Raw genomic sequence first — 25,536 nt, forward strand, 5'->3', positions numbered from 1 at the left:
TGAGGGTTGGTGAAGGGCAGGCAGAAAGGAGTCATACACGTACATACCGAGAAGGGGTGATGAACGACCAAAGGAGAATGGAAAGAACTCGTGAGGGAAGACAGAACAGGGATAAGGAGAACAGCTGGAGCGCGCGCATGTGAGGGGGAAGTAGCGACCAGTGTGGTGCAGCCAGATGTGTGGCTGCAGCCCCAGCTCCTGGGGAGAGAGGAGCGCTGGTTGCAGAAGGACTTCAGCTCCCCCTCTGGCCTCTCACTCTGATTTGGCAAGCCCGGCTGGTAGCGTTTGCTCGCCGAGTGGCTGGACTTAGCATCTCAGAGCCCCAGGTTCTGAAGCCATCCCAGAACCTGCCCGCATCCTGCACCAGGAAGAGCCTCCTAGGGGAGGGAGACAAGACCACCGCCCAGAGGGAGGGGCGCCTACCGCCCCACCAGACAAGAATGGGGCAGACTGAGAAGGACCCCTTGTTTTGCGTTTAGCGTTGAAGACTCCGGGGACTCTTTCTATTTGGGGGGGGGGGGTGTCTACTACGAGTTTTGGCCAGGATGAAAAGCAAATAGAAAGGGAAAGGGAAAAGCCTCCAGAGATAATGCTTTAGCCCAACGGATGCTCCAAGGGCTGAGGGGTGGATGTGCTCCCAGTGTGTTTGCTCTGCAGGTCCCTGGGGCGGCTGGTCCCCTCTCTGGCCGGAGTATGGGAGCCGAAGCTCGGTGGAAGCTGCTGCGACTTCATCCCAGGAGCCAGCGGCGATAAAGAGATCTAGCCAGAGCTCGGAGCCCATGTATGTACGCATGTAAGAATGCATGTATGTATGTGTATATGCATGCAAGTATATCCTCCCTTGGCGGGAGGACAGGGGGTGGATACAAGCACAGGGAAAATTTCTCTGAGTTACCATTACATTGCACTCGCTGCCTTGGCAATGCGTCCACAGCCCTCCCCCCGCAGCCTGTGAGGAAACTTTGTAAATAAGGGTGGCTTCTCCCCGGATAGACAAGCTTGTGGGGTGGAAAGGGCAGGGATATCATGGTGTGCCTGGAAAGTGAAGGGTGAGCCAGAGCTGCCTGGCACATCTCAGGGCAGGCGCTCTGAGCTGAATGGGTTAACCAGGTGGGCACTGGTTTCTTTCCCATATCCCTTGCCAAAGAGCCCCATTTCGTCTCACTGTCCATCAAAAGTCAAAAACTTTTACAAGCCCAGTATGAAGTGTGGGGAAGACCACAGTTGTATCGTTGTCTTTGCTCTCCCTTCTCCCCTTACTTTTATTTTGTTTGTATGCCCTCCTCCCCCTTTCCTCAGAAAGGTGGGTCTAGCGATGCCTCATTAGGTGTTTTCTCTCACCACCACCACCCCCCCCATCACCTAACCTTATCTTGCAAGAGATAGTAGAAAATGATTTGATTGCCATCATCTCCCTCCAAGCTGATGAGCCTACAGAGCCAGGTATAAAGGAAGGGAAGGGTTCAGCTACAGAGGTGGGTCCTTTTAGTATTCTTGGCCTGGGCTTTTCTGACACATGAAATAGAGGTCCAGGGACTTCTTCCCAGGGTGCTGCACATTATGGAGGCCTAGTGAGTTCACTCCTCACCCATTCCACCCCACCCATTCCACCCCACCCCCAAATCCCACAACTACAACCTGCAACCTTGTTTATTTATTATTAAGTTATTGTATTTATCAAATTACTGGAAGAGGTTCTGCTTTACGTCAGCCCCTAATATAAGATTTGATTTCTCTGATTTACTCCATACCTAAGTGTCTGTGGCTTTAAATCAACAACTACTGCACAGTACTCTAAAACAGATCATTTTTGTTGTGGAGGACTGACAAGTGACGGTGGTACTACTGATTTGTCTTTAATGTCCATCTCACTAGCAACCTCAAATTACTTTTGGTCAGCTTTAGAAATTCACTTGGGAAAGGGTTAGGGACCTGGATTACCTTTGCAACCATACATTTTACAAGTAAAAGAAGACTCTTCTTGGATTGCAAGAGAGATTAATGGAATCTATCCTACACACAGGCCAAAAAGGAGAGAGAGGGAGAGAGGGAGAGAGGAAGAGAGGGAGAGGGGGGGAGGGAGAAGGAGGGGGGAAAGAAAAGGAGAGGGAGAGGGAGATGGAGAGAGAGAGAGAGAGAGAGAGAGAGAGAGAGAGAGAGAGAGAGAGAGAGAGAGAGAGAGAGAGAGAAGGGGAGAGAAACATCTATTGGCTGTTTACTCTGGACTTTGTTAGGATTTAAAGAGCCACACTTGATTGCAGGAACATTTATTTTGAAAAGCATTACAAGATGGGCTGTACATTCTGCAATAAGCCAGTGTCTCCTTTACTTATTTATTTTTTGTCCATGATTGTCCTAATATTTAAAGTAATTAACTATATAGGCAACAGCTTGGCCTTAAAGAGCCTCTGCCAACCTTTGAATGCAGAGTGAAACATCGCAGGCTGAAGTGTTTCTAATTGTTTTCTTCCCAGGGACTGTGGATTTACATAGTGATTCCCTTTGATGTTGAATGCAGAAGCTCTCCCTCCCTCCCCCCCATTCCCCTTTGGGATGCAGTAGGTGATGCCCAGTTCTACTGCAATGGCAATTGGAGCCCTCTCAAGTTCCCTCCTGGTAACATGCTGTCTAATGGTTGCCCTCTGTAGCCCGACCATACCTCTGGAAAAACTGGCCAAGACTCAGGACAAACAGGAGATTAAAACCAATCAAGAGAAGAGAGACCACGCAGCCCGGGACACTCAGAGCCAGACAGGCCCAGGGAAAATGAATGAAATCACTAGGAATGGGCGGGAGGAGGGCAGCTCCAGGGATGGGAAGAGCAAAGGAAGCCGGAATTATTCCAACAAGGAGTCTTGGAGCAAACAGAAACAGTTTTGGAATAGCCAAGGGATGAGCAGTAAGTCTGGGAATTTGCAAGCCCAAGAACCAGGGGATAGTGTTCAGGAAGAAGCCCTGGCTGCAGAAGATGCATCTCTCCCTGAAGCCCTGGCTACCCCTGAACCCCCTGAGGAGTATGCCTATCCAGACTACAGAGGGAAGGGCTGTGTGGATGAGAGTGGCTTTGTTTATGCTATCGGAGAGAAGTTTACTCCTGGCCCTTCAGCCTGCCCTTGCCTTTGCACTGAGGAGGGACCGCTGTGCATTCAGCCTGAGTGCCCAAGACTCCACCCTCGCTGCATCCATGTAGATACCAGCCAGTGTTGTCCTCAGTGCAAAGAGAGGAAGAACTATTGTGAGTTCCGGGGAAAGACGTACCAAACTCTAGAAGAGTTCATGGTAAGAATTAAAAATCAGTCGCACTCTTGCTGAATGATTTTTTGAATTCTTGGATAGATTTTAAAAACCTCACCCCCTCCCCCTTTTAATACAAGATGCTCTTAACCTAGTGTCTGAGTATGGTAGAAACTATTGACAAGATTTTAAAAAAAAACATTTTATAGCTATTGCCATCTTTTAAAATTATCTGTTTAATATGTATTAATTCCTTTGCTAGGAAATGTCTTAATCATAATTGGCGTTGAATTGTAAGACATAAACATTTGGGTAGAGTTACTATTAGAATTTCTACCTTAATCTACTGCTTTTCATTTAAAATTATTGCTGTTTAAATGCATTACCCCTTTCTAACATAAGGTAATTTACAGTGCTATTTGGGACACTTTCTTCAGCTAATAGCTAATTATGGGACAAAATCCACAAAAATAAAATCTATCCCCCATTGTGGGTTTAGGCTAGAAAAGCAGCATTTACAGGATGATAATTATGGCTCAAATATATACAGATCTTTAGGGTTTGCAAAGTACTTTACATATGGAATCTCATTTGATCCTCCAAACAACTCTGTAAGGTTAGTGCTTTTCATTATCCCTAATTTGCCAATAAGGAGACTGAGACTTAAAGGGGTTAAGTGACTTGCCCATGGTAACTTAGCTAGTAACTATCTGAGGCAGCATTTGAACCCGGATCTTTCTGATTCCACCACCAGGACATTGCCCAATCAGCCAGGCTGCCCCAGAGATTAAAAAGAAATAAAACAAACAAAATTGATTGGCTTCTAGTTAGAGAGCTGGTGTCAATAACCATTTGCCAGAGTGATTTGAGTGATTCAGAATAATTATTTTTAGATGGGCTTAAAAAAAAGACAAGGATACTTGAAAGATATTTTTTGCCTAATTTGATATATTATGTTATTATCTATATTGAAGATAAGCAGGAGGTGTGTTATGTAGTCTGAACTGCTGCCTGGGAAATTGGATTGTGCTAAATTATGTGCACATTTAGTTCTTGGGGAAAATCGACAAGTCCTCTGTACTGACTACCCGGTTGACCGGTATGTGGATGAGTATTACTCTTTATTTCCCATGGCCTGGATAATGCACATTAGCAGGTAACCTACTTTTCTACTTTCTTAGCACCAGTGGCAATGGAGGAAACAAAATTCTAGGAACCTAAAGGTAGGCACAGGCAATAACACTGACTCGACCTGGCTTAATGGCTGGTGCTTATTGTAGAATGGCTCTGCTGGTGGGGGATAGAGTGCTCCTGGAGAGTCAGCAGCACCACAGACCAGCCAGAACAAGACCTTAGTGAAAGATTCTGGTTATGCACGTCACAGATGCACAGGGTAGCTAGATACTACAAAAACCCTTGGCTATGATACTTAGAAGAAAAAATAGACTACCTAGAACATAAGTGTTTGGGAATACCTAGGTTGTACAATGGACAGAGCTTTGGACCTGGGATCAAGAAGAACTGAGTTCAAATCCGACCTCAGATACTTACCAGCTTTGTGATCTAGTACAAGTCACTTAACCCTGTTTGCCTCAGTTTCCTCATCTGTAAAATGAGCTGGAGAAGGAAATGTTAAACCACTCTAGTATCTTTACCAAGAAAACCCCAAATGGGGTCACAAAGAATCAGATGACTGAAATGCCTGACCAACTTAAGTGTGCCTACTACAGGCATCTATGTGGGCATATTATACAAAAGATCTTGATCCTTAGGTTTGCCCAAGAAATGTTGCATTACTGGGCCAAATAGTATTTTTAATAAGCAGAAATACCTTCGTCTCTCTAATCTTTGTGAAAGTTCATAAATAGTTATGGTGAAAAAAGGTATTTGATAAAAAAATATTTGTAAAGCCCTTAGCACAATGATTGGCTCATAGTAATGGTTGAAGGCTGGGTGGCCAAGTGGATAGAGTGTCCTGCCCGGAAGCAGGAAGACCTGAGTTCAAATGTGACCTCAGACACTTACTAGCTGTGTGGCCCCTAGGCAAGTCATTTAACCCTGTTTACCTCAGTTTCCTCATCTGTAAAATGAGGTAGAGAAGAAATGGCAAACCACTCTAGTATCTTTGCCAAGAAACCCCTAAATGGGGTCACGAAGAGTCAGACACAATTGAAAAAGACTAAATAACAACAACATACAAATGTTAGTGATAATAAAGCTGAGCACATTACATTATTTCGTTTGATCCTCCACAAAGTGCAGGAAGTAGGTGCTATTATTATCCCCATTTTACAGATGGGGATATTGAGGCAGGGGTTAAGTGATGTACCCAAGGTCCTATAGCTATTAAGCATCTGAGGCTGAATTTGAATTCAGGTCTTCTTGAGTCCAGGCCCATTGCACAATGCACTTAAAATTATTTCAGGAGTATTAATAATAATTGGCAATGTTGAGATAGTGCTTTAAAGCTTGCAAAGGGATGCATTGCATGTCATTGGAGCTTTGCAACGGCCCTATGAGGTGGACGTTGCTGGTAGTGTCCTCATTTTACAGATGAAGAAACCGAGGTTCAGTGAGGTCACACAGCTAATGTCAGAAGCAGGATTTGAAGACTCCAAGACCATCACTCTATGTAATGTCACATTTTTATAGTCATTTTTATCTACCATTCTCTATAATAATTCCATAAATTAAGGCAGTTACCTTATCTGAAGAAATGGCTGAGTAACAAAGCTGTTAGGTACTCTGTCTAAGTAAATAACAACAGAAAGTGGAAAGATGAATGGCTAGCTTGGTGTTGCTAATCCATTGTTGAGCTCAAGGAACCATGATTAAGGCCTTTGGCATATATATTATTGAATGAAAGGGTACAACTTTCAAATTTATTTTCTTTGTCTGAAAATTGGTGGAACATACTTTTTTTCCCAACCACTAACTGTAAAGGAATGCGTACATATCCTTACATATATATATATATATATATATATATATATATATATATATACACACATGTATACATATAAATATATAGAAAGAACATCTCTGTACTCTCCCCTCCCAGACTATATACATGCGTGTTTATTTACATTTATATGTGTGTGGAAAGAACATCTCTATACTCTCTACTCCCAGACTGTATACATGTATATACATATGTGTATATGTTTATTTACATTTATATATGTGTAGGGAGGGAGAGAAGGAGAGGGAGAGGGGGAGAGGGAGAGAGGGGGAGGGAGAAAGAGGATGAGGGAGAGGGGGAGAGAGAGAGAGAGAGAGAGAGAGAGAGAGAGAGAGAGAGAGAGAGAGAGAGAATATCAAAGTGGGAGACAGGTTAAAGAGCTTGCGAGTGGCAGTGGGAACAGAAATTTAGATAACAGGTAAATATATTGTAAAGGCAATGGAAGACACAAGCAAGAAGAAAGTTAAAGGTGGCAGTATGGTTCTGTATATGAGGGAATGCCAATGACAAAATGATGGCTATCAGAAGGAAAAGCAAGTTTGGGGAAAGGAGAACAAATTCATTTTTGGATGTGTTTTGTGTAAGAAGGTAGTGGAACATTCTGGTAGATTTCTCAGTAAGCAATTAGAAATGTAGGTTTGCAACGGAAAGAAACAGGATCATAGATTTATAGTGAGGAAGGAGCTTAGCTCTCATAAAGCCCAAACCCTGCCCATTTTAGAGATGAGGAAACTGAGAACCAGAAAGGTTAAATGACTTGTCCAGGGTCACATAGGTAGTAAGTATCGGAAGGAGGATTTGAACCCAAGGTCTTCCGGACCCCTAATCCATCATTCTGTCCACTAAACCAGGCTGCCTACTACATGAATATTATACTTCTCTTTGGATTCTAGTATTACAATCCATTTCTACTGTCAACAACCTCAGATTTATATATCACTCTTTTGAATTTACACATTTTTCTTTATACCTTCCATAGGATGAGACTTGTATTATTGTACAGAATTATATATTATATATGTGTTTGCATATATACATGTCTGTATGTATATAAATACCTTGAATACCACGTGTGTTTATGTGTATACGTGCATACATGCATGGTATTTAAGGTACCTGGTTTTTAAAGCTTTCCAGAATATGGCCCCCATCTATTTTTGTGACCTAATCTTACATTGTACCCTTTCACACACTTTATGTTTAACCAAACTCTATTACTGATTCTTCCCTATATTTGATTATCCATTTCTACCCTCCAGGCATTTGCTTGAAATGGACTCCCTTTTCATCTTTGCTTCTCAGAATCCTTCTTTTCCTTCAAGGCTCATTTCACATGAGCACAGCTTAGCTCACCTCCCTATGAAACCTTCCCTGTTATCTCCAGTTTTTAGTGCTTACTCTCTCCTCAAATTACTTTCTGTTTACTTCTCTTCGTATCTTTGGTATCCCCTCATGAAATGTGATTTCCTCAATGTCAGGGTCTGTTGCAGTTTAGTCTTTATAGTGCCAGCTCTCTAGGGATAGAGCCTGCATCTGTGATTTCAGTAGGTTGGAGAACCCCAAGTGAGGAAATTCCTTCTACTAATGCCGGTCAACAGCTGATCTGAAACTTACAGTCTTACAGAGTTGCCTCTAAGGTTAATTGATGTTTCCAGGCTCATGCAACCAGTATGTGTCAGAAGCAGGACTTAAACCCTGGTCCTTCTGACTTTAAAGGTTTTTTTCTATCCACTCTGCTCACATCACTTCTCACAACATGGTAGCTAGTATCAAAATATTCATTTAGTTAAATTGAAATATTTCAGATTGCCTTCATGCTAATATTCCTTGTGTACAGTTTTCATTTCAGAACCCTTTAAGAGGTTGGAACTGCCTAGCAAATAAAACCCAAATTTTTAATTTGGCATTCAAGGCCCAACCTACCTTTCAAGTCTAATTTCAATCTAATTGCCTTCATATATTCAACTCCAGTCAAAGTGAGTACTTGCTACTATTCATATACATCCATGCTTTTTTGTTTCTCTGCCTTTGCTTGTGCTATTCTCTCTGTCTGAAATAGCCTTCCCCCACTCTACTCTTCATTTTAACCTATTGGTCAAGATTCAGTTCAAATGCTACCTTTTCCATGAAGCTTTCCTTGATTCCACTGATTGGCAATTGTTCTTCCCTTAAATTTTCTTTGGTTTGTACCTTGGCATTTATCATAATCCCTTTTGCAGTTTGGTTTTCTGTATCTGCATTGCCTCCAACACAGTTACCATCCAACTTCTACTATAAACCCTCTGAGGCAAAGATTATTATCTTACTCATCATGGTATCTACCCAGGATGAGCATTTAGTATGCTGTCCCGTGCATAGTAGGTATTCAACTGAAGTCAGGGAGGCATTAAACAATATTTTCTGACTCTACAGGGAATACATGATGACTTAAGATATACTCAAATCTGTTGAATGAGAGCCTTTGAATGGGAATTTCATATGAAAATTCCTTGGGCCTCTGGAAATAAAGATACCACATGTAAATGAAAGCATACATATATTAGAACTTTGCTAAGAATCCTCTTTGCTATGGAATTTAGAAAGCAGTTCTACCTTGGACCATATCCAAATGGAGTCTGCTATTTAAAAATTAAAAGAAGTTCATTAAAAGATGATTCTTTATTATATAGAACCTAGTTACACTATTTTAGTAAGAGTTCACAATGCTTTAATGAATGGGAGGAATTTTTTTTAATTTATTTTTATTTTTAGTTTACAACACTCAGTTCCACAAGTTTTTGAGTTCCAAATTTTCTCCCTCTCCCTCTCCTCCCCTCCCCCCCAAAATCATGTAATCCAATATATGTTCTACATATACCTTCACATTAAACTTATTTTCACAATAGTCAAGATGTAAAGAACAATTATAACCAATGGAATGAGCCATGACAAAGAAGCAACAAAACCAAAAAAGAAAAAAAGAGAGAGCAAATAGTTTGCCTCAATCTGCATTCAGACTCTATTGTTCTTTCTCTGGACGTGGATAGCTTTTTTCATCATGAGTCTTTTGAAGCTGTCTTAGAACCTTGCATCGCTGAGAGGAGGAAGTTCTTAAGACATGGGTTGAACAATATAATCTCTAACTTCTCTTCCAACTCTTTGATTCTGTAAGCCATATTTTTAAATGAGTGGCTTGTAACTCCAAAAGGTTGAGTCTTTAAGGGTTAAATTTAAACCATGCACTTTGGTGCAGAATCAAAACCATTTCTCAGGTTATATAAGTAAGCAGTGAGCTGCAAATAAGGTAACCTTTCATATATTTTGTGGGTTAATAAAAATATGCTCTCTTAATAATATGCCAAACCCTGCCATTTTCAGTGCATTTTCATTGATGCATCAATCACAGTGAATCAATCATCTTGAATTTTGGAATGATGACATCAAGTTGTTTGGGTCTTCTACCATGGCTGAAGGTCATTGGATCAGCTTGGAGATTTGTACAAACAACCGAAAATAAAAATAACAGCTGAAATTTATGGTAATACACTTTAATGTTTAGAACCTTGAAAAGTAGGGTTCTTACTTCATTGCTTTTAAGAGCTGAGATGTGTTGGGAAAGGTGACTTTTCCATGAATGCAGTAGGAGCCTCTTCTTTGTCATAGAAGACTGTCTTTGTGAATAACTATACCCAAAAAGTCTTTCACCCTATGACTGGTACACTAATGAGGCTTTTGAAATTTAGCTAAGCTAGTGTTTCAACAGTAAACATACAGTCTACCACCAGCCCACACTTAAGCCAAAAGGATAGCTAGGGTCTCCCAGAGCTTACACATAAAGGTGGGACAGATCAAGGTAACATTCACATCACGATTAGACATCAAAGACTTATGTGATGGGTATTATAAACACCACGTATATTATTGTCCTCGTTTTATACTTGAGTAAACCATAGTAAGGCTGATGATTCTTTATATTTCCACCCTGCTTTGAGCCCAGGCTTTTGCTACTCAGCAGTTATCCAGGAATGAGAAAATGTCCTGGCTGTAATATTTGGAAGCTTAAAGTTTGGTCTTACTTAAGCCAAATACTTTGCATAGACTCCACATGCTCAGTGAACCTAAGGCCTATGATTCTTGCAGCTAAGCATAACTCATCTAATTGTAGGCTGCTAAGCCAGGTGCTGGTCTTTTATTGATCCAGGGATGTTGAGGAGCAGGCAAGTATGTTTAAAGGAATTATAGTAATACCCTGTGGTGGAGGTTCATCTCTTCTCAGCTCCTTGAGAGGGAAGTTACCCATTTCCACCTCCAGAAAGTAAGCTTCATGGAAGGGGTAATGAAAGGTGTGAGAGAAGAAAAGAACTCAATACGAAGGAGTGAGAATGGCAATATATTCAAATATGATAAAAATTATAACACTATAAGGGACACACACTACTGTAAATGTAATATTTATACTAATAGGACTGTATTTTAGGTCTGGTATAGCACCCTCTCTGGGAACCATCTCCAACCACCACTACCACTAAGTTAGGACCTCAAGAGGTAGCTGACTACCACCCTTCTTAAAATTCTAGGAGTAACCCTAAAGGTATAAAGGTTTCTAATGCTCTTGCTCAGGAGCCCACACTAATGTTCTTCTGATAATTTAAACAGATAACATCACCCCAATATCAATTAACCTAATTACATTAATTAGCATTTATAGAAGGCTATTTACTAAGAGGTTATAGCAAGGACTAAACTATAACATTCCCCCAAATGGGGAGGTACACTCTCCTGCATTCAGTCTCTGGAAAATGTATACACAAACTTAAGATGGCTTCTATAAAATATTCTCCTCTCAACCCAAGGGGTGGTAATTTATTTTTCTCCTTTGTGGATGTCATACCAAATACAATGCTGGATGTGACAATGCCTAAAGATGAGTTACTCCTGTATTCAGCTGGATTTGCTCTTTTGATGGACTGAATCAAGCAGGTTACTCCTTAGGGCTGAAACATGGTCTCCTCACCAAGTTTGGCTACTGTACTAGAGCTTTGGGTTTCCTGCTGTCAGTAGGATCACAATTGTTTTTTTCAAAGGTTACCTGAGCTTTCCTATCTCAGGATATCACGCACCTAATATTGAGAAAGGAAAAACACAGGAATAAAAGCACCATGGGAGATTAAGAAAAGGTAGCCCAAGTTGCTGCTCCTTCCCCCAACTAAAGGGTTACAGCAGTTCTTTCTTCTTGAAAGCCATAAGGGAAGAAAATGAGCATTGCTCAAAGCTTATGTATGTACACTTAATTCTAGCTTTAAAAGCTTTTTTATCATCCCTGGTTTCCTTTAGATCCCAATGAAGATCCCACCTTCTATTGGATATCTTTCCTAACCCCTCTTAACTCCAGTGCTTACCTTTGTTAATTATCTCCTCTTTATCATGTGTGTGTGTGTGTGTGTGTGTGTGTGTGTGTGTGTGTGTATAGCTTGCTTTGCATATAGTTTGTTTTCATGTTGTCTTCACTATTAAACTGTAAGCCCTTGAGGGCAGGAACTGTCTTTTGCCTCCTTTTGTATGCCTAGCACTTAGCAGCACCTGGCACATAGTGGACACTTAATAAATGTTTATCGATTGATTGATTGATTTATAATCACCAAGCAGTAAGCTGACAAGAAGCAGTCAAAGGATATCTGAACCTATTCTGAAATGGGAAGAAAGGCCCCTTTATTATGTATTCCCTAGAAGCAGACTAGTCAGGTCTCCACATGGGTTGGAACCAGCAAGGGCATATTATTCATGTTCTAGCACCTGGCCATTATTGGCCAATCTCTCATTACAGCTATATAATCTATATTCATTGTTCATGTCATTAGCACAGATAATTAAGAGAGGATTGTAAATGATCCTTTTTCGTTTAACCAGACTTATAAGGTCATCAGTGTTGGGAGCTCCTGGTGAGGAATTTTTCTTTACAAATGTGGATTTTTACCTTTGCTGCAATTTACAGTGTTAAAGATTTGTCTGAGGCACTGAGAAGTCATGTGATTTGCCCAGGATTACTCAGCCAGTATGTGCCAAAGGCAGGAGTTGAATCCAGATCATACTGACTTTCAGGCCCCCTCTCTCTCCAGTACACCAAACTGCCCCTTTTATTTAGTTATGCCTTTTTAATTCCTTAATCTTTAAAAATTATTCTTCAGAGTTGTTGAATTTAAAAGCAAATCTGGCCCTTGGCAACTATGTCTTGTCTATACAGACTATACCACATTATGATCCAAATTCATTATAGAGGGATGTTTATCAGCATTTCTAAATGAAAATCTGCTCTTATAATTTGCTTAGTTAAATCTATCCCTCAGCTATCTATTATCTGGTTTGTATTAATCCTTTATAAACTCTCTCATCTCCTCAGATTTTATTAATGAAGAAATCCTTATGAGAACATTGGAATAAATGTTCTGTGCAATTAGAAATAAAATGATAGACTTTTAGAGCTGGAAGGGGCTTTAGAGACAATTTAATCCAACCCCCTTATGGCTCAAATAAAGAAACTATGATCCAGAGAAGTGAAGGAATTTGCCCGAGGTCACACAGCTAGTCGAAGGCTGAATAGATATTAATCCTCTTCCTGCCCAGGCCAGTGCTCTTTTAACTACAAGATGTTATAATTATAATAATAAGAAAATACTTAGAAACAAGAATGTATGATTTATTCATGCATCCCTACCTAATGGTGTTCATATTTTCCTGGCTGACATAACTTGACTGAAAACAACCAAATAACTGAAAAAGAATTAAGGGATGAAGATCTAAGGGACGCTGGAATGCCTGGGTCCTGGATAAAAGTGTTGTTTGGTGGCTTTCTCATTGATACTTTTTGTTTTGAAGCTAATAAAATGGCAACTTTAGAAAACAATGTCAAGGCTTGCAAGTTACCTTGGTGGAGAGAGATTTGTGCTTGCCCTAGGGTGGGGCAGCCCTGCTTAGTTGGCTGCTTGCTTGCATACGTCTGCGCTGCATTTGATTTACTAGTCTGACCAAATTTGCACCATAACATTTTAGTCTTTCAGGAAATTCCTCCTGTTATGTAATGTGTTGACTTTTAAAATACTATCACTGCATACAAATGAGGTCAGTCCTGTATGTGGCAGAGTATGTGCCCAGAAACTTGAGGTCATGTCAGGAAAACATGTTGTGAGCCACAACCTAGCGGTGATCAGTGTGTGTTTACTACACCTTTGGCTCAGATGATCCGAAGCATTAAATTTGCGTGTCCTTCAAAATATGATTGCATTGAGCTCAATAGCAATGAGAGTGGATATGGTTGGCAGTAAGAGGTGAAATTCACTGGAGCTCTGCTTAGGTGTGTGGGATAAGATTAGATCTAAAACTGGGAGCCAGCTCAAAGGGCACCTAGTACAACACTCTTCTTTTAGAAATAAGGAAACTGAAGCCTGGGGAGGTTAAGTGGCTTTCCCAACATCACACAGGTAATCACTGAGGGGTTGGAGATTTGAACGCGGGTCATCTCAGTTTAGAGTCAATGTCCTTCCACTTCAGCACTCTGCCTCTGCTAAAAAATGGGGGACTTAGTTGTCAGGGTATGGAATCCTATGCCCTGCTAGTTGAGAAGGGCAAGTTCCCAAGTTGGCATGCATGGAGGATCCTGGAATTATGATTACCCAAGGGTGGGAAGGGTTGGTCTAGTGTATTAGTTCCCAAGGTGTCTTATAGACACAGCTTGGAATAATCCTAAGTATGGAAGAGCTTTCTCTCATCTCCCCCTCCCATAGTAACCACATGCTGGTTGCTGTTTTTGTTTGTTTGTTTTCCCCAATGGATTGTCTATTTCAAGTGTATAACCAATAGGTCTATGACACACAGGGGTACATGCCTTTGAGAAGAAAGGACAATTTCTAGGGCAGGTGTTTGAGGAGAAGAGAGGATCCATCCCTAATACAGGTGTTCTGAACCCAGGATGAAGTTTTTAATCACTCTTCTATGTGTTACATAGAGTGCCCATTCTTTAGTTTGCATTCCTGACCCTCTGACTTGAAACGCTTCCTTTTCCTTATCGGCACCATTTAGGTCTGGCCAAGGTTGAGTTCCAGCCAGCTGGATTTCTTTCTTCGTTCTATTTCTGTCAGTCGCTGGGGTACAGCCAGGACACAGCTTACACTTTCTCAGAGTCTGAGGGAAGGGATGATGTCAGCCACACACTGATAGCTCTGTGACTTCACTTTATAGCCTCAGGTTCTCTTAAAATCATAGGATTTTAAAAAGAGAGATTTTTGCATACATCCATTTGGGGAATTGCTTTGAGCCTTTACTATAGTTAGGGTGAGTTGTAAGTGTAAGAATGAAATCTGTCTTGCCACTCTCCTGAAGCTTTCTCTTCAGTCTTCTCCCAATCATCATGTCCTGCCCATGTCTGGCTTCTTAGTTGGCCAAGGCTCCTGTCTGTGGTGTGCCTGCCCTTCCCCACTGCCAAGCACCACCCCTACGCTCCAGGTCTTTTTCCTGTTGCTCTTTTCACTTCTAACTAAAACACATATATCTCTGGTCAAGTTTATGTAAATGGACATTCTGCTTTTTAAAGGGAGAGATAGCTGATCTGATGAACTAATGCCTGTTAAATATTTAAGTATTGCCTCTAAAACTTGCAGATTGTATAATCATGGACAAGTCCCTTAACGTCTCTCTGCCTCAGTTTCCTCACCTTTAAAATGGAGATAACAATACCTACTATGAGGAGAAAACAAAATAATGCACTATAAAATGTTTTATAATCCTTAGAGTTCTATATAAGTGTCAGCTGATATAAGATGTTTCCATTTGAAAGGAGCCTTCTGGGCATTAACAGAAAGAACCTACTAAGACTAGAGTTTGAAAATTAGAAGGGACCTTAGAAATTGAAAACTTTTATTTTATATATAAGGAAAATGAATCACAGAGAGGTCACATGACTTTTCTAAAATCCCATGACCAGAAAGTAACAGCATCAGGCTATGAACCCAGGTCTTCTGACTTCAGATCCAAGACTCTTCTTCTATTTGTGGGAATTTAATGCACGTTGGCAGTAGATGTAGATTTGTTAGCATTCAGGAGTCTGAGACCCTTCTAATCATCCCAACTGGCATAGTCCTGCCTCTACAAGTTCCATCCAGGTCCCATGATTAGGTTAGCAATATTTTGTCTTGGAGAATGTCAAGGGTAGATGGATAAAAATCCACAACAGATTCAGTGTGTGTGGTACCTTTGTCCATAAGACTGTGCAGATCATGCAGAGAGCCATTATAGCCTAGGGGCATAAGCTGTGTTCGAATTTCTTCTACAATTACTCAGACTTGCACTGACAAGATGCTTCACCTCTTTGCTCCATCAAAGTAAACAGTAGGATCCTGCCTCTGAATTGAAGGGAAGAATAGTGAATAGGATATAACAGTCCAGTCTTCAAGGTCCAGGGACAGCTTCATCTCTTATATTTGTGGAGAAATATACACATACTCTTATGTTTGTTTGAGCTCTGCATTTTATTTTTTTAACCCAAGTTTGAGGCTCAATTCAAGTGAACACTGGCTGTCCTTGGTCCTGAAGAATTCAGTGGCAATGTAGAACATAGAATTGTCTAATTGGAACTTCAGCCTCTTGGAACCACAAGTTTCCTTCAAAGAGAAATTCAGTTACCACTGGCTGCAAGTGCTGGGATTGCCTTTCCCCCCAGATATTAGCACTCTCTTCCTCTTGAAATTGTTTTGTATTATTGCGGACAAATTTCATATTACTGTTCAGTTGTTGCAATCATGTCCAATTTTTTGTGACTCCATTTGGGGTTTCCTTGGCAAATATACTGGCCTGGTTTGCCATTTCCTTCTCCAACTCATCTTACAGATGAAGAAATTGAGGCAAATAGGGTTAAGTGACTTGCCCAGGGTCACACAGCTAATAAGTGGCTGAGGTCAGATTTGAACTCTTGAGGATGAGTCTTTCTGACTCCAGGCCTAGCACATTCTATCTACTAAGCCACCTAGTTGCCCTCAAAAAAAAAAACAAACTTCATACTCATATGCAGGTGGAATCTCTTCATTAAAATATAAGATCCTCAATGGTAGGGACTAATTTGCTTTTGTCTTTGTATCCCCAGCACCTTGCATAGGGCTTTAAGTGTAAGTGAATAATTATACAAGGGAGGAAATTGAAGCTGAGAGAGGGTGACTTGACTAAAGTCACATTTTTCTCTCCTCCCACACACTTTTTCCACTTTAAAATTATTATTAATATTTCTTTTTAAAGCTTGCATTTATGTCTAAATGTTGAAAGCATTGCAAACTTTGAATCAGAAGATGTGAATCCAAATGTTGTTTCTGTCACTACCTATCTGATGTTGGGCAAATCATTTAACGAGTCTGAACCTGAGTTTCCTCATCTGTAACATAAGATAGTTGGATGGTCTTTAAAATCCTTTCCAGCTCTGAATCTACGATCCTTCCATTTTCTCTATCCACTGATTCAACTCTTGTAACAAAGAATAAAGAAAAAAAAAGTATTTCAGCAAAATTAGCCAACACATCTCTTGATTTTGAAAGAAATATAATGTTTTATAGTCATAGACTTTTATACTCGTACACTTCACCTTTGAAAAGAAGAGTGGAGGTGTATTTTCTTCTCTCCTCTTTAGATTCAGCCTATATCATAATAACTCAGCATTTGGTTTCTTTTTTTTATCATCCTTTACATTTCTGTAAATGTAAATGACATACAGCCATTGTGTATATTATTTTCCTGTTTCTCCTTAAATTACTCTGTACCAGTTTATATATCTTCTCTTGTTTCTCTGAATTCCTTATACTCATTGTTTCTTATGTCATAGCAATATTCTTATATTCATTTAGCATGATTTGTTGTCATTTCTTGATCTATAGGCATCTACTTTTTTCCAGTTCTTTGCAACCAAGTTCAGACAAACTTCTACATAGTGACAGACATGGGTCAAGAGCCTAGGTGTCTTGACTGTTGGTCCAGGGTGTTCATTCAAGTCCTCTATACTACTTCACGTGTCTTAAATTCTGTCAGAAAAATTATTAAGAGTTTGTGAACAGACCCAGGAATTCACAAGAGTGCTAGCTGCCAATGATGATTTGCCCATAGGCATGGTTCAGCATTTTGACTACTTGGCACCTAACCCACTCTGAAGGAAGCTTTCATACAACACAAGTCTCTGTGGCTAAATTATGACTTTATATCTAGCATTCCAGTTTTTGCCAGCTGTTTTGAAGTTTTCTAGTTTTCTAGTCTCCAAGTGAATTAAATAAAACATTACTTGTGTGTATGTATGCATGTGTGTGTACACATACACACACACACACACACACACACACACACACATGTCCTTGTCCCAGGCCCCTGAGTAGAACTAAGGATGCAAGATCATGAAGTGGGTGTAGTTTGTCTTTTAACACCTCCAACATCCACTTTCTGATTTCCTCTCACCTTTCTGTTCCCCTCACCTGCTCCTTCCCTCTCCTCAGTAGTATGTGTTCTTTTCTCTCATCCCCTGTCAAAATGTGGTCTTAAAAAAGATCTGGGCTGACCCATTTTGTGGTTTAGGGTGAATTTAAATTAATGTTTTAAATCTCCCAGGGGTGTTTATATTTAAGGCTTATCTCTGAGTGTAGAATGAAAAGCTTCTACTCTGTTAAAAGCATTTCAAGCATCAGTGGGCAGGTAGTACAGGTAAATTCTGGTCAGATAATCCAGAATCCAACCCAGCGATCTTGTCTATTCTGCATCCAGGTAAAGGGACTCTGGGTCCTAGAAGACACTGAATTCAATTTGCTCCTCTGTTAGTGTTTCTTCAGTTGTCTTTACTTCTGAAAGAACAGGTGGATGTGTTCTGATCCTGTCAGTCATTTCTCTGAAGTACAGAAAGGCCTCCACAGTAAATGGATGTTTGTGTGAGCATGTCAAGTCATTTTGCTGTTGCTGAACACTCCCAAGGGCTTGACTGCTTCAGCCCAGAAGATGATAGCCCCCCTGGCTTTTACCTGATCTGTTCAGACTCTTCATTCCTCCTGAGCAGTTCATCACTTGTCAATATTGTCAGCAATTTTCTCTTTAAAATTGACTCTACAAGCGAGGACAATTTTTTTTCTTTTAAAATGACGACATGAGTTACACGTGAAGCGGTGGGAGAAGGCAGGGCAGGTTTTGAAGGCCCAGATGACTAAATGGCTGGCTAGTTTTAAATCGTAGGCTTATTTTAAGTAATGTGCTTTATAAAACCCAAAGTGTTATATGTTTTGTTTTGTTGTGTTGTTATGTAAGCCATGTGCTTTTTGTTTGTTTTTAGCTTTTAGAAAAAGCTGTTTTGACCTTTAAGAAAAAAAAGAGTTGTATTGTTGATGTATGGCAAATAGTTGCTTTTAATTTGTTTTCCTTAAAAGGAATCACTGTGTTTCTAAGCTCTCAGATTGTCTTCATGCAGGCAAATAGCCTATGAGGCAGAAAGACTTCTAGTGGTGAAACTGAAGAAATCCTTTTGGGTCAGTGGATGCTCTTCATCGCCACCAAGTGGTCAAAGTGAAAATAGATCTAGGTGACAGGAAATATAATTTATGCATCGTTTATAATTGTTATTATCATTCATAATCTCCTGCAATTCTATAACATAAAGTAATGTCTATGCACTTGCCCCTTTTTTCCTTGCTTCCTTATATTCCTTCAATCCTCTTGGACACTCTTATCTTGGGGTCAAACTAATGTAAAAATGTTTTTCTGGGCACAGTCGATTTTTTTTTAATATCCTGCCTGTGTGTGCAGAGCCTTATATACAAACACTGCTGTCTTATCTCTCCTTTGAGCCTGATGCTGCCTTTTCCCCAGAGGCAAGGAGGATTAAGGTGCTGGGACTCATACAAAAGCCTTCTGACTGGTCCATTTGCCTCCAGTTAACTCCATCAGAGGATTTAACAATCAGGGCTAATAGTTTGAATCTTGGTTCTTCCACTTACTACCTGTGTGACCACGGACAAATTACTTAACCTTGCCGAATCTCAGTTCCTCAGACATGAAAATTAGAGATTTCAGACTAGATAAGCCCAAAGATCTCTTCCAACTCCGAATCTATAGTTGTATAGTCTTATGATCTTGGACAGACCCAAGATCACTATCAGCAAATTTTAAAACATACTACTAACCTTTTTAAAAAATAATAGATTAGTGACATTCTCAAGAATGAAGGCTATAATGACAAAACAGCAACAATAACACTATCAAAGCCAACCTAAATAATACCATCAAAGCCCAGCTAGCGTCTATGTCAGGAACTGGGTCAGGAGGGAGCAAATGCGAAGTTGAAGGAATGCCAACCAGAGTATGGTGGGGACTCTATAAATGTGTAAAAGGAATTCAATGCTATAGGGGGTGTGAAGGCCTATCAGGGATCCTGGAATGCTGGCGAACCAAGTTCTGATAATACCACCGGTCAGATTAGCACAGTAACCCATGTGATAAAATTGTGCCTGTGAAGCAAAGAAACAGATAGGATGGCAAAGGTCTACAGGCTGGCCCTACAAAGTCACCATTATTGTCACTTTGACAAGGAGGACAATAGAATGAGTGGTGCCCCTTCGTGTTCTGGTACCAAAGGAGGGCAGGGTATATCAGAACAAATCAGAAATACCACTGTAGCATACAGTGACTTAGGGTTCATTCTCCCTACTCCAAATCAACTGGCAGGTCAGGTCCTAAAAGCAAGGATGCTTCTCATCCCTCAAGTTTATGGGGGTAACCTTAGGGAATTATGAAGTCTTTCTATTATTCTAAAGCTTCCATCTGCTATGTTTCCTCCAAAATCATTTCCAGTTAACATTTCCCAATATCATCTAACCAGTGATATTGCCTCTGTATCAATGGACCAGTTTCCACATGCCCCCCCAATATCAAGTGCCTGTGAATTTCTGCCAAATAGCAATAAACTAATTAACATCTATTAGCTTTTGTAAAGAGATATTTACTGCAAAGATATAGCTAGAACCAAAGTACAAAAACATCTCCCCAAACTTCAGGGGATGTCCCCAAAACTGTTTTTTCCCTGCCCCTTACACCTTGATGCCTGGGAAGAATAGACACAAAGTTAAAGTGAAGATGTAGATGGTGGATGTTTGCTTTCAGGACACAATGCCTTTGCTGCTGGTTTGATTCATTGTTGATCTTGGTTACACAGATTATTCCTTGAGGTTGTCCTCACTGGGCTCTGCTGCTGCTACTACCAGCAGACCCTTCGATGGATCCCAATTGCTCAACTGCTGATGACTCTTCTAATTTTTGGATGCTTACAAGGCGATAACTGAGTCCATTCCATCTCGAATATCCATTCCCCAGTCAAGAAAAAATAAACACAACAAGAACAAAAGAAACAGCAGGGCTACATGTTCACAGACAGGCGAAAAGTTCCTGATGCCCTTTCCCTACCTCTTAGAGACCCAGAGCATTTTTTTTTATTTGAAAGCTGTAAGGGGAAAAGAGCTTTTATTATTATAAATAATAAATAATAGAGTATAAATATAATATAATGTAAAATATATTATATAAAATAAAAATATTAAAAATATAAAAATACAAATAAATAAATTACATTATTACAAGAGACATAAACATGTCTTTTAAATGCATATTCACTTCTGGGTCAGCAGCCTATTAAATGGATTTTCATCACAGCACAGTAAGGCAACAGAAAACACAGAATACTTGCATGTGCTTTGAATCAGGGACAAGACCCCTCTAATACATGGAATTACAAATACACAGAATCAGAATTTCTAAGTGGCTACTTGGATATGCAGCAGGCTGAGAAAGAACACTGATCATGACCCAAAGACTGTGCCTTCATTGGGAAACTAGGTGACACAGTGGATAGAAAATTGAGTCTAAAATCAAGCAGACCTAAATTGAAATCCTCACTCACATACTTACTAGCCATGAGACCTTGGACAAGTCACTTACTCTCTGCCTGCCTCAGTTTCACGAACTGTAAAATGGGGGTAACAGTAGTATCTACTTCTCAAGGTTCTGAGAATAAAATGAGATAATATTTTTAGAGTGCTTTGCAGGCATTAAAATGGTGGTTGTTATTATTTTTTTTACCAATACCCTATCTCTTGGAAATGGCTTTGTTGCCAATGGCACAGACCACTGAAAAAAGCCTGAAAACCATGAGTGATCATGAAATGGACTGAAGCTAGTAGTGCATTTATTGTGCACCAATACTAAAGCAGAGGAAAATTAGAAACATCCTATAGAATCCATTGTGGCCAAATGCTGTGTTTTGTTTGTTTTTTTGTTTTGTTTTGCCAATGTTATCCTCAGTTCCAAATTATACTACAATGTACTGCAGGGCAGTTATAAGAAATAAATTAATTCCTAGGCCCAGATTATATAAAATAAGAGTAAAAACTGAGGCATTATTAAAATCTAAAGAGACATGAAAAGCTGAATTACTTGAAGGTATTACAAATTCATACTTTATACAATCTCCATAAGTGCTGCCTAATAATGAATGTAAGGCAAAAATAATGGTGATGTTTCTAGCAAGTGTGGAAAGGAGATGGGCATACTTAGAATGGAATTTTAGAAATCCCTTTTTGAGTTTGATAGGATAAATCAGGCTAAGAAACTAACTATACCAAACCAAAGTAATTCAAAAAAGCTCATTTCAGGTTTTACAACCATTATGAATTGCATGTGTTCTCCCACAATATTTGTTTTAAAATTATATAAAAGCATTTCAGGACACAACAGTGGTTGTTGTAGCTATTGCTATGGTAAGAACCAAAGGAGGAAAGTTGAAGCTATGTAAGAATAGTCTTAGAGACAAGAATCAAATACTAACATGGCAGAAATTACTTGAGAAAACTATAAACTTTTGGAAAGACCCTGGAAGATTACTTCAACATCTAACTGATTCACATAGTAGAACCAATTAATCCACAAGTATTTCTTAAGCAATAACTATGTGACAGGCAGTGTGCCAAGCATTAGGGATATAAAATAAAAACAAAACCAGTTTGTGTCCTCAAGAAATTTGCATTCTAATGAAAGCCCAAATACTATATTCTTTCTTAAAAGCAACAACAACAACAGAAAGAAACAGATGGAATGTGAGTATGTGTGAAGCATAACAGATAAACAAAGAATACATATCAGAAATTCTTCATGCCCTTAATCAACAATAGAAAGTAAAAATAAAAAGAGAAAGGGAACATAAGAAGAAACAAAGCAAAGAACTAAGCAAGCAAAGCAAAGGACAAAATAAATAATTGATGCAAAATCAATCGAAAATTATACTATAGCATATGCAAGCTTGAAAAGCAAAGAACTTATAGAGAAGATAGAGATAGACAGAAGAGGACAGAGATAGAGACAGAGACAAAGAGATTGAGACAGAGATTGAAACAAAAAGCTTGTGCACATTAAATCAATGAATGACAGGATGGTTATTGCAAGGGAGGGGACTGAAACTAGCTATTCTGTAAAACTGGAAAGCATTGGGTCCAGATAAGATCCACAGTCATTGTCTCAGACATGCCATTACATTCAGTAGTGCATGAACTACTAGCAAAGTGCCAGCTTTTGCTTAAACCTGTCTTTCTTAATAAAGCATCACATATTTATTTTTAAATATTTCTGTTCAGAACTTAACTATCATCAACAAATAATTCATTAATCCAAGAACAAGACCAAAGATTGTATAAAAATGTGAATTTCTATTAATGTATGATTTAGTAGTATTTTAATACTACTAATAAGTTTGATCCTAATGAGGGAAAGGATCCATATAGACATGAATATTTAAATATTCATTAAATTCATAAAAATTCATTAAATATTAAATATTTAAAACACTACTTTTTCCTAGCAAAGAACTAGAAATAAAATAGGTGTCTGCCAATTGGGTGAACAAATTGTTATATGTGACTGAATACAATGTAATATTATGTACGTATACATATATACATTCACATATATGGATACACATAAATACACATATATAAGCATATATACATTTGTAAGACATTTATATAAATATTTTTGCACTATATGTGCATGTGTCTACACACACACACACATACACGCACACACAGTGTACCAAATGATGGAAACACAAATGACGCTTCAAATTTAGGTCCATTGAAACTTATGTGTTCCCTAAAAATCTATTAATATAAAAAACCCATAAAATATTGACCAAGGAATGAAAAGTGTTTTTCAAAATGTCCCAGGGAGTTAAAGAACAAATAATTAATGATTTAACGATTAATAAACATACTACTCCCAAAACACCATCACATTTGTACTGATAATATAACTAGCAATTGTGTAGTGCTTTAAGGTTTTGAATGTGCTTTACACATATTATCTCATTTGCCCCTCACAACAATCCTGAAAAGTTGGTACTGTTATGATTCTTATTTTATAGATGAGGAAATTGAGAGGTTAAGTGGCTTACCCAGGGTCACGCAGCTGTAAAGTATCTGAGGCTGGATTTTAACTCAGACCTTTCTAATTCTTAATCCAGCACTTTATGTACTATTCCACCTAGCTACCTCTTAACTGAGTATCCCAAACCTTTTGACTAAATTCCACATTCATGAATTCACTGTGTTTTGCAAATACTCAAAAAAGATGGAAACATAGAAAGAATGCTAGAGGATCTGATGTCCACATGGCAATTTCTCCCTTTGAAATATTCTACCAAAACAACAGTGTTGAGAGCAATTATTATAAAATGGAGCATCTTCCAGGGAGACAATTTAAGACCTCTTTGATTAGACCTAGCATCAAATCCATTATCACAATTCCTGAAGAGGACTGACTATTGATTTCAAGTCAAAGAGGGATTCATACCCAAACATCTTGGTAATCACCTGATATGCATGGATAACATCAAGCGATGTCAGCCCACTGGAAACCACATTAAACAGCTCCTTCTTCTTGTAGAATCTAACTCCAAAGAGATTAAAATGTCATTTGAACTCAATAAGTGTAAAATTCTTAATGTGCCCCAAGGAAGAATAGATTCTTGAATCTTTGAGCTTTATTCTAGAGCTCAAATTAAATCGATAGGTGAAAGCTGTACTGGTCCTCTCTGAGCAAGTTACCCTGAGCATAAGTAAGGCTGTCAAGGAGAAATCTGAGGCTGAGTATGCTAAGAATCCCAAAGTCAAAGCTTAATGGGACAGCCAGATTTAGAGAAATTTATACCTATATGATAGGAGTTTTCACATATACCTTTTCCACAGTAAAATGAAGGACAGTGGTCTCTAGAAAGTGTCCAAACAAAATCCTACTTCCTTGAGAACTGAACAAATAAACTGCAAAGGAACTGGCATAATATCATAGATAAAATTCTTGCCCCTACAGACATAATATTGACTATAAAAATGACAACTTTTGAGGGGTTAAGGAAACCCAGGATTCGTCCTGAAGCATCGATAGAAAGCTCAACATTCCCCCCTTTAAAAGGAAGAACAGTGACAGGTGTTCTCAGACACATGATGAACAAGATAAAACTATACAGAATAATTTTGGAACAAACAGACTTAACTTCACAGAACAATAGCAAAGATGTGAGGATTGGCCTATTGCTAGGCTCTAGCTGACAGAAGTGACACCATGTTTATCCATTGATTGACTCACCTCTATATCAGAAAGTTTCTATGTATCCAACAACTGACTTGGTCAACTACATTTAGGATTAGGAATGCAAGGTTAACACACTATCAGTTTAGCAAACTTCATCTAATCCAGGTATAAAGTTAGCAAACATTTCTAATCCCCAGTTTTAGTTTAGAATTTCATTAACTGGTTGACCAGATCTAAAGCAACCTTCATGATAAACTCTTAATTTTCCTATGATGATACTACATGGTAGACATATGCATTTCTTATTATAACTCTTGCATCTCTTAGGACATCACTTCATTTGACTCATCACTATTTATTGAGTGAATACTCACTTAGCACTCTTCTAGGCATTGTAGGGGACCCAAATATGTAAGAGATACTCCAAGCCCTTTAGAAACTTGAAGGTTAAGGATTTATTTTACACGAAACAAAACATATATGAGAGTTTGAAGGGTAGAACAGGAAATTAGTGTTATAAGAGTTAAAAAGAGAGAGAGATCATTTTGGCCTAGCGTGGCAGATGGAAGGCTACATGGAGAACAACGGACTCAATCTGGGCTGATGAAAATAAGTAGGTTTGGAGAGTTGGAGAGGAATGGTGAATGTAGTCTCAGTTTCAATATTTGATGCATATTTTTAGGTTAAATCGATAGAAATCCTTGTGAAATGGGAAACTGTTGGGTTTAATGTGG

The 25,536-nt window shown here is 39.2% G+C and overlaps 1 protein-coding gene across 1 annotated transcript in view; it reads left to right on the plus strand.

Moving 5' to 3' along the window:
• Window positions 1–2,565: 2,565 nt before the first annotated feature.
• The window catches only part of VWC2 (von Willebrand factor C domain containing 2), a 198,638-nt gene continuing 175,667 nt past the window's right edge, over window positions 2,566–25,536 (plus strand). The window contains exon 1 of the mRNA XM_036739168.1: window positions 2,566–3,279. Within this exon, the coding sequence (XP_036595063.1) occupies window positions 2,566–3,279 (714 nt within the window). The remainder of the gene's footprint in view (window positions 3,280–25,536) is intronic.

The sequence above is a fragment of the Trichosurus vulpecula genome, chromosome 9 (genome assembly GCF_011100635.1).
Source record: "Trichosurus vulpecula isolate mTriVul1 chromosome 9, mTriVul1.pri, whole genome shotgun sequence".
Lineage (NCBI taxonomy): Eukaryota > Metazoa > Chordata > Mammalia > Diprotodontia > Phalangeridae > Trichosurus > Trichosurus vulpecula.